The following is a 10,355-nucleotide window of genomic DNA, read 5'->3' on the forward strand; positions in this document are numbered from 1 at the left end:
AAGCGCAAGCCCTCGAACTTCTGGCAGAACATCAGCAGGCTGACGCCCTTCCGGAAATAGGGGCGGCCCCACGTTTGTGCCTGAACCTCTTCTGAGAAAGCACTTTACCCGTCAGTCCTGGGAGGTGGAGCCCAGGTTCTTCCAATCCTTTGTTTACGGAGGATGGCACATGTGCTCCTGCCTTCCCTATTTATTTTGCAGCCCGACTGACCGCCCTGGTTCCGAGGTGAGACACTGCGTGTGCATTTGTGCCGTGGAGCCAGCCTTGCACAGCGCCCACGAGGCAGAGCTCCAGGAGGAGCTCACAGGAGGGAGCCTGACACGCTTCAGCTGAAGAGATTTTGCTTGTCAGCTGTAGTTGGACTCACTCCTTCCCACTGTGCCCACCACTGCTGTCTGGCAGCTGTCAGAGGGGGTGGCAGCTGACAGACCCACTGCCGTGCTCAGAACGACAGTTCAGAGTCACTGACGTGACACACTGGCCGTGGAGGGACAAACCCTTCTGCTCTGCCCCCTGCCCCACGTTTCTCAGAGACATGATCCTCCTACACAGGCCCAACTAACTCAGCCTCTGCAGGCCCTCAGACAGACACAGTGAGTACAGCACTGTGACCTCTTCTTTCCTCTAGTCCAACACCACTGGTGAACGGTATCGTACATTAAACTGTGCCAACCTGCAGCATGAGTCAAGTTCAAGAATCTCTCTAGTGGGTTTGAGTTACATAAGTTAGAGAAAAATGTGCCTAATTAATACCGTACTCAATTCCTTAGATTCTCGTCTCTCCATCATTCTGCCATATTTCCTGGCCAATGAAAATGCTCATTGTTTGTAATGTGTTTATTTATGGTAAAAATCAGAACTGTGTATTTTGTAAGTCTGTAATTGTTCTTGTCAGATGTTGTTAACTTGATGCCTGTTTTGTCTGTTTAATTTTTCTTTTTTTTTTTAAAAAAAAAGGTCAATATTTGCAAACCCGGCTCCCAGAAGTCAGAGTCTGCTGTTCAACTCTGAAACACAATTGTTATGCAAACTCCCACAGACCTTCTCAAATTCAAGGCGTGTTATTGACACTTTTAAAAAATGGAAAACCACTTTAAAAAGGCCTAAATTTGGCATAAGGAGCCTCATTTAAGTACCCAAGTTTCAAACCGTGGCCAAAAAGAATTAATTTGAACCTTGGTTAGCAAAAGGAAAGATTTGCCTTACCATAGCGAGAGTTAGAAGCCATACTGACTGAATTCCCTAGCTTAGGAGACATCCTGTGACAGTGGAAGGAAGACTCCTGCTCATTCCAACTCGACGCTGTGTGAGTGAGCACTAACTGTCTGCAGAGCTCAGAAATCCAGTGTTTGTTGATGCTGTAGCTGACCAAAGTCTGGTCATCCAGGGATATCTGAATTCAGTAGCATGTACAAAGTCCTTCTTGCACTATATCTTCCCCCCAGACCAGGGGCAACATTTAATTTCATAAAGAAACTTGTAAAAGTGACTCTCAGCCTGTGTTTGTCTCCAGCATGTCTGTGTGAACTTGTTTCTCTGCAGAGTCACTGCAGAGATTCTGCTTTTGCAGCTCCAGCAGTGACCACACCACCCTCAGAGCAGCCACCCTGCACAGGGACCAGACCAGAGCGGGCACTGGGGACACTCTGCACTGGAGAGGACATGGGTCAATACTGGGGGAGGGGCAGGGAAAAAAACAAACCCAGACAGAAAAAAAAACACTTCAAGAGCCACTGAGATCAGGCAGCTACATCACTGTTGGCATACTGATCTTTGCAATACAGACACACTGAGACACCGGCACACAGAGACACCCACCACGAGACACACAGACCCCAACAGGCACACACCGAGACAGACATGGGCAAGGTGGAGAGAGAGAGATGGCAACCAAGAGAGACCCTGACACAGAGACATGCAGACACACACACACAGGTACATCAGCTACAGCCAGCACCCCTCAGGAACAGAAGGCAACTGTCACGTTTGTGTTTACCCTAAGTGTCTGCACCCTCCTTTCCTTATCCATGGCGTGTTTGTTTTGATTGGCCAGGAAGCAAATCTGTTGGCACTGAAATGATCAATTTTCTGAGCTTATCATCAACTTTGCAGTAAGTTGGGGAGAGGACAGTTCCCCCACAACACATGCACACACCCTCTAAGCATGATCAGCTGTGAAGATGCAACAGGTTTCTCATGATCTTGTCCAGCTGAGTGTGCTCAAGGATGGGGATTCCCCCAAGAACCTCCTTGCCTCCCTGAACAAAACATTGCTGTCCCCACCATGAAAGAAGTGCTGACATCTATTCAAAGTGCCCCTTGCTGCAACATCTGTTTTTTAGCCACTATGTTGCTTAATACACTCAGCTTTACATCTACACTGAAGTCACTCCACTAGAACTCCTCACCTCTTCTCCTGAGGGAAATGGGGGGACAGTGGCACAGGACCCTGGAGTGCAGCAGCTGTGAAGCGCAACAATGCCCCTGCCCTCCCTTGCTGAAAACACACACAAGAACTGGCTACTATTCATTATCTGGGTAGCAATATTCTGAACAGTAGATATGCACCAAGTGGTTTAAATTCTCACATCACTTACCAGCTCTTCCAGAACTGATTTCACATCTGACCACTGCGCACAAATGATTCATAGCAGCACGTTTTACAGAAACTGTTTTTTACTGCCAAACCAGACTCCTCTAGTCAGACAACATCGCTGACCAGTTAATTATTTTTGGTAGAGAGAAATACATTCTCCGCTTGACTATCAGTACTCTTCCTAAAAAGCGTCCTCAGCTGGGATTCTAGTCTTGCACGCCAAGTTTGGAGCTGGGATCCGATCCCCTGTGCGAGACTGAGATCAGTACAGAAGCTGATCGTGCTGGAAGAGGTGACACTGCTGAACAGGTAAGGCTCAAACCCACTGTGCTCAACACACCCACCCACAGCCTGCTCTGAAGAGGATTTTATCACGAAACACCACCCTTTGTTTTCTACCCAGCACTGCTTCCTGATTCTCTCACCACAACCCACAGTGTTTCCTGAACAAACTGTGTAGCAGATCACGTGCAAACTCATTGGTTTTAAGTGATTAGACACTCAAAAAAGTCATTGCCCAAGTTCCTCATTAAATGGCAAAGCGTCCTTGTGTGTGAGATGGTGGTAACACATTAACCAACCCTGAATTTCCTTCCTCTTCGCCCTGGCATCTGGATTTCAAATGGAGTTCCATTGTTCTGGCAGTGAACAGTACCAGGGAGAACATGTGTGTAGGCCAGGAGGTGTGTGTGTACACAGTGTGCAGCTTCACAAGGGCATCAGCTAAACTCATGCTAACGGGGTTTTTGGCATATGAGCAATGCAAGTACAGCCTCTGACAAGCTCTCGGATCTAAATGGACAGCACAGTCTTGCCAGATCCACAAGAAGTGCCCATTTGAAACATGAAGCAGAGCTGTGAGATGTCAGAGGAGCTCTGGAGAGAAACCACCTACATGGGCCAGAAATGCAGATTTTCATACAGAACAAACTCCAGCTCCTGACATGAGGCTGAACAGCATCAATCCTTCTGGATTTCAGGGTAGAACCATCCTAACTGCTCAGAAAAACAGTTCTGCACTGAGTTACATAAAGTGGACAGGAAGATTTGATTCAGGGGTGGTTTGGGTTTTTAGAGGTGTTGGCTCTATCTGTTCCCCTCCTTCTGTAGCTATCCATTTAGGAAGCTTTTTGTGAAAACAGCCATGTTTCTTAAGGAGCTAAATCTGCCCAGTTTTCACTTGGTCAAGTAAGACACAGACTTATGTAAAGCATGTGAACCAATCAAAAGAATGATTTCCTGAAACTACCAGTAATGTGAAGAGAACTGGTGGCTGCTAAATAATGAAGTTTCTGCTGTGACCAAAAAAACCACCACAAACTCTCTGTTTTGAACTGTTATTTTGGAATAACTGATTCAGACACGGTGGGTGTATACACTGTGCCAAGTTCTGAGAGCATCAAAACCAGAACAAACTGTCTTTGTACTAACTCACAATAACAACTAGATCAATTCCCATGCAGAGATAAGTTCCCCCAAAGCAGCCTTTAGTATCTTTTCTGTTTTGTCTGTAACCTGAAGAGCTGTGGGGTATTGGGTGGTGGGGAGTCCTGTTTGTGGGCAGCCACTGTGTGCACAGCAGGTGATTCCCACCATCCAGGACACTGCTCCACAAAGCCAGCATGGCTGTCTGTCATCCAGGAACCAGCACAAACACCTGCATCTGGGTGTCCCAACAGCTTCCCAAAACCATCAGGAAGCCAGGCCTCCCCCTCACCAACAGATGATGAGATAACAGAACCAAGGCACTTGCCGGTGACAGGCATTCCATGAGAATCTCAGCTTCAGGCTGAAAATGCTACTTTTCTTGGGGTGCCAGAATGACTGAAATTAGGTTTTTTTAAAGGAAAAGGCCTTTCATCTTTTGCAATATATGTCACAATATCAGGCTGTGCTCCTCCAGATTTACTGTAGTGGAAAGAGCAGCACTGAAGAAATCGGTGCCAAGACTGATATGTAAATATCAGTGTTCTGAACAAGTACTGCACCACTCACCACCCAGACTGCTGGAGAACTGTCAGCACCTGTGGGGGACAACACCCAGCAAGTGCTAAATTCTTATTTTACTGGCTTTACTTCAGCTGTTTTAATGCTCCCGTCAGGTTTCACCATGTACCTGCTAAGGAGGGTTATGGCACTGCAATGCCCTTCTGGACAGTGACTATGGTAGTACAGCAATTCCTAAAGCTTTAAGAAGGGAACTGTTCACACCTCATTCAACTGCTGGAGCCTCAGCCTGTACCTGCTGCTACTCATGTTTTTGACCAAGTCTCAACTAGAATGTCCTGTCCCAACCTACCAGCAGAAACTCCCTGTCACAGAGCTCCCAGCCTAAGCAAAGCTGTAGGATCAGGTCTTCAGGTAATTAATGGGTTAAAGAATAAGAGCTTTGATAATGGAGAGAAGTTCACAGAAAAAAAAATTGAAGTGTTTTCAGCTGATTTTAACCCACTGAAGGCACAGTGGTATTCTTTCAGGTTGATAGTGCAAGAGAGGGAATCAATCTTCCAAGCAGCAGAGACAAATCAATTCAGAACGTTTCAGAGCGAAGCCAGTGCAAGGTGACAGCCAGCAGTGTGACAGGGCACAGGGCTCCTGCACTTCCCCGAGTGCCACACAGGATGGGGGATCACATGCTCCAGAACAACCTGGATTCACTTGCCTTTACACTCACAGCCACAGCTCCAGGCTCAGAAGCCAAAGGGTGTTCCTTTCCAGCCACACAGCAATCCCAGCTTGCCCTGCCTTGGGATTAACACCTCGCACCACAGTTCATTTCTCCCCGTGTCTCTCACACGTTATCCTTAACAAGCTACATTACTAAAATCCCATGGCTTTGGCAGTGCCGGCGGTTTTAGGAAAAACGCAGGCTGCTTGTTCTTTTTGCTTAACACTCCTGTCATCTTCCTCCCCACAACTCCACCCTCCTCTCCGCACGTCCTGAGCTCCTCTTTTGCACAACTTCGCTACCAAAGCAGCTCCCTGTTTCACAGCCTGTGCAAATGCAATACCTGTGATATTTCCCCCAGATCTGTGTACCTTTGTGTGACTGCTTACATATACAGTTGTGAGATGGGAAATAAAAAAGCTACCAACTTTAGTCTTGTCTAATTCTGTAATCCTCCCACAAGACACTACTGAGTATACAGCATCAGCCTTTATATCTGCCATAATCACATGTAACAGCATTCTGCTTAGAAGTTCCTGCTATCTTTCCACACCTGCTTCTTCCCCTTTTCTCATAAGCAGCAGCCTGCCCACCCATTACCTGGGCTTTTTTTCTTTAACCTCCAGCAACCTGAAACAATATGCTTGCTATCTAAATCCCACCATGAAGAAAATCCTTACCCCAGCTACAGCCACATGAGCATTCGTGCACTGAAAGAGTTGAGCGTTAGAGCTCAAGTGTGAAGTTCACATGATTACAATTCATACAAGGCTGGCAAAAGCAAAAGTGAGGGAAGGTGTGTTCCTCTCCCTCTGTCTGAAGCATCAATTTGTCCATGTACTTTACCCTTCTTGCCCAGGAAAGAAAAAGCTATTGTAAAATACTATAAAGTAGATTCATATAATCCAAAAATGAAGGTCCAGCTGCAGTAATTGAAGCTGACAGCTGAGCTGTTCAGTGCTAAATTTTCTCTGTCAAGGTTGTGTTGGAAATATCTTTTAGTCCAGCAGCAAAGACTACAGCTATGGGTTACTTGTACCCACAAGGCTCAACAGCCTTCCCTCTAGGTCTGCCATTCCCCCTGTGACACACAGCACAACTTCCCACAGCTACCAAAGACTTCTTGCTGCTGTAAATTTTTTCATGTTTATTTTAAAGTAGTCACATGGTCCCCATTCTATTCTGGATGATTAATATTCTGGATAGCTAATAGCCTGATGGATACCAAAATAAAATCAGGAGAGCATTTAGCCTCCCACACACGAGTCAGACCTTTAATCCATCTAATGCAGCAACACCTTCTATGACTGACATTTCCTACACAGAAAAATTCCCAGCTAAATAATAACCATTCGTGATTCCAGGGGAGCTCAGCAACAAAACTATTTCTGTTACTGAGCTTTTTTTGCAATGAGTTTAGAATCTAAAGCAAGATGCTAGAAACAGCAAACTTTGGTTTTCCCCATTATTAGTTACAGGAAAACTTCAAACTCTAATCTTCCTATTTCTGACAATGACTTTTCTGGAAGAGGCTCTGGCTGTTTTTAAGTGTTCAAAGATGCCCTTAAAATGAGAAAAGTTCTTATCAACACACCTAACTTTCGCAGCAAGTAACTAGCTCTACTTTCAGCGAGTGGGACAGTAATGTGCATTACACTGCCACTGCACAGTGAGCGTGGGGAGAGGGGGAAAAAAATCAAACCATTACTGACCCACCATTTTGGTAGTTCCATGGATACATTTAAAACCACCACGAAAGAAACCCCACACACAGACTTAAGAGTTCAGTACCACATTCTTATGAGTGCTGAACATGGCACAAAGTCATGCTTCACAGCAACAGACCCCCACGAGAACAGCTAGACTGGAATCCCAGGAGGGATCAGCACCATTCTGAAGAACAGTATTTCCCTTTAGAGCATCCCAGATTCCAGCAACCCACTGGATGAGGATTATGAATTTTTATCAGCTCCAGTGCTATGCAAAAAACACCCCCAAACCTGTCTCCCTGTAACATGAAAGCAATCCCAGGACAAGTGACCAGAACTTAGTTGAGATAAAGCACACTGAGGAAAGAAAACCAATCTGTCCCCGGGATCCCTAGTGCTTGGCTACAGTTGTAGAAGCTCAAGTACTCGACTGACTAAACCACCTGTGGCAATATCTCAACAACCACAGTGACACAGTCACGTTGCACCTTCCTCTTCCACATGTTGCTTTTCACAGGAACATTACCAGGTAAGTTATGTTATTTTTGGAGACCTACAATAAATCAAAACAGCCAGTTAGTTCAAGCAGCACAGTTCTGTTCCCCTGAAATACACATAATTCCATTTTAACATTAGTGCTTTACAACCACCCACACACTAAAGAAATAGGATAATTACCCACACTTCACACCTACTCAATTCTTTTCCTTCTGGGGAACACTCAAGAAACTGATTTATAACAGCCTTCTGCTCAGGCCTGTCACCTCTCCAATCAAACAGTATGGATTTGGTATCAACCAAAGCTGAAGTATTGTCAAATTTTACATCTGTTCCATTTCCTTTGTTTTAAACTATAAAATAAAGTAAGAAAACTCTGAAAAGTAAGAAATGCCTCAAAAGGGAACAAGGCAGGGTTGCACATCATTACCATTCTCTCAGACAGGGCAACTTAGGGCAGCTTCTTCCCCACTGGGGAGCCTTTACCACTGTGTTTTGCTGCCATTAGGAAACCTTACTGAGAAAAGTCACTTAACCCATTTCAATGTTAATTATCAGATTTCACCACCTTAAAGAGTTTAAACATACCATTCTGCTCTCCAGCAACAGAATCTTTTCTGGAAGGATGTCAGCAAAGACAGTAGGAAAAAAAAAAAACCACAATAAGCAACACAAGTCAATCTTTATTGAAAACTGAAGTATTAATACATAACAATTCTTGTTACAATAAACGTGCTTTTAAGAATTTAAATCTGAGCTCATCTACTCATTGAATTGCATAAAAAATAAAAAAGTATGAATTTTCACAATTGAACTGGCTCAGAATGGAATCTCCACTCTTTGTGTTGATGCAATAGTTCAATGCAGGAGTGAGTGATGCCTTAAAACTTATTCTGGAAGACAACATTGACCTAAACTTAAAAAAAAAGTACCAATACAACTGTTCCTAAGACAGTTTTAAAAAAAGTCATAAAAAGGAAACCTGTGTCTATTTCATAACAAACATGGAGAACTATTACTGGGGCCTCTTGTACTTCCATTGCATGCACTCACTTTTTTAAATCTTGGACAGGAGGGCAGCCAATAATAGCATTACAATTAAAAAAAACCCACTAACAAATCCCTTCTACTTAAAACAAATCTGTACAGCAGCCAGCTAAAAAAGCTTTCCCAGTTTGCCTGCTAAGTGCCCAAAAGTCACAACCAGTTTAGAAAAGTCATGTTCACTTTCTTGATGTTTAAACTTCAGAGCCCATAAATTTTACAAATCACAAATGGACCCTTACTACGCATGAAATTCAGATGTTTCAGTGTTATATGCAACCCACACAAGAAAAGGTTTCCTTGTCCCCAGATAAGCACTGTTCCTTTTCCCTCTCTTCAGTCTACAAACCAGCCCTTATTCCCCCTCAGCACCCCTGACCAGAGGTGCCCAGCCTGCCGAGGCCTCGCTCCTTCGGAGGAGAGCTCAGAACCAACTCGGCTCTTGGCGAGCCCTGATGCACAAACTGCCCTTCCCTGCTGCAGGAGCTCCTGCTAAGCAGCATTGCACCTCCTCACGTCTGAGGGCTCTGCCCGACCCTTCGAGCTGACACGATACAGGATTAGAAAGCTGACACTTAGTAATGAGAACAATGTGAATGAGCTGAACTCGCCGTGTCTGTTCCAGCGTTCACAACCGCCGGGACTCGGGGCTGGGGCTCCCGCCTGACACCTGCTGGAGAGGCCCGGGCTGACCGGGCCTGCTTCCCTTGAACACGGCACAGACCACAGCCCGGGCACCACAGGCCAGGCACAGACCACAGCCCGGGCACCACAGGCCAGGCACAGACCACAGCCCGGGCACCACAGGCCAGGCACAGACCACAGCCCGGGCACCACAGGCCAGGCACAGACCACAGCCCGGGCACCACAGGCCAGGCACAGACCACAGCCCGGGCACCACAGGCCAGGCACAGACCACAGCCCAGGCACAGACCACAGCCCAGGCACCACAGGCCAGGCACAGACCACAGCCTGGGCACCAGAGGCCAGGCACCAGAGGCCAGGCACAGACCACAGCCCGGGCACAGACCACAGCCCAGGCACCACAGCCCGGGCACCACAGGCCAGGCACAGCCCCTGCATCCATCCTTTCCCTCCAGCTTCAGCTGAAGCATCACTATCACTCACGATCCTAAGATGGAAGGTTTCACACACACGGTAGTTACTACTCCTGGGATGAGTTTAAGCCTACTTAGGTGGTGGTACTGGATTGCTGTGCTCACCTATTCAAGCAAAACCCAAATGAACAAGTGTGTAAGACTGTGCTGAAGCACTGGGGAGTGATTCCAAGACAATCCTGACCATCTCTTGCCTTACTGCCCAAGGAGCAGTGAAGCCAGAACGCTCCATGGAGGGCAGTCAATGCTGAGTACCCTGGTATACAGCTCTGCACCATCAGCTATTTTCTGACAACACTAAGACACGGTGGTACTGACAGGTGGTGGTTTGGTTCTGGTTTTTGTTTGGTTTTTTTTTTCAGTGGATGAAGCAATACGAGGAAGAACTTCAACTAAAATAAAGGACTTTTTTTGTCTACCACTGCATCTAAGCATTTAACTTGCATAGTACACTCAAAAAGAAGCTTTCTTGAACAGCATTCCTGCATGTCTCCTAGAAACTTCAAACAGGAGATGGTTACAACAAGCATAAGCAACATCTAATAGTAGGTTCTCTCTTTTCCTTCCTAGTGTTTAGTTAACCACCATGCCACTGACTAGGGCTACGTTTTTGGTGCCAATTATTAGCCACTTTTATTTTGCTGCTGCTACATTTAAAAGACATTTTCATCAGCTGTTACTGACATAGGGAATACCTCAGTTTTTAAAAAATACTTTATCT

The 10,355-nt window shown here is 45.8% G+C and overlaps 1 protein-coding gene across 1 annotated transcript in view; it reads left to right on the top strand.

The window, feature by feature from the left end:
- Positions 1-1,490, top strand: part of ARHGEF4 (Rho guanine nucleotide exchange factor 4) — a 218,378-nt gene extending 216,888 nt beyond the window's left edge. The window contains 1 exon segment of the mRNA XM_017834879.1: positions 3-1,490. Within this exon segment, the coding sequence (XP_017690368.1) occupies positions 3-95 (93 nt within the window). The 3' untranslated portion in view covers positions 96-1,490.
- The last annotated feature ends 8,865 nt before the right edge of the window (positions 1,491-10,355 follow it).

This window comes from Lepidothrix coronata, unplaced genomic scaffold (genome assembly GCF_001604755.1).
Source record: "Lepidothrix coronata isolate B3197 unplaced genomic scaffold, Lepidothrix_coronata-1.0 Scaffold243, whole genome shotgun sequence".
NCBI classification, from domain to species: Eukaryota; Metazoa; Chordata; class Aves; order Passeriformes; family Pipridae; genus Lepidothrix; species Lepidothrix coronata.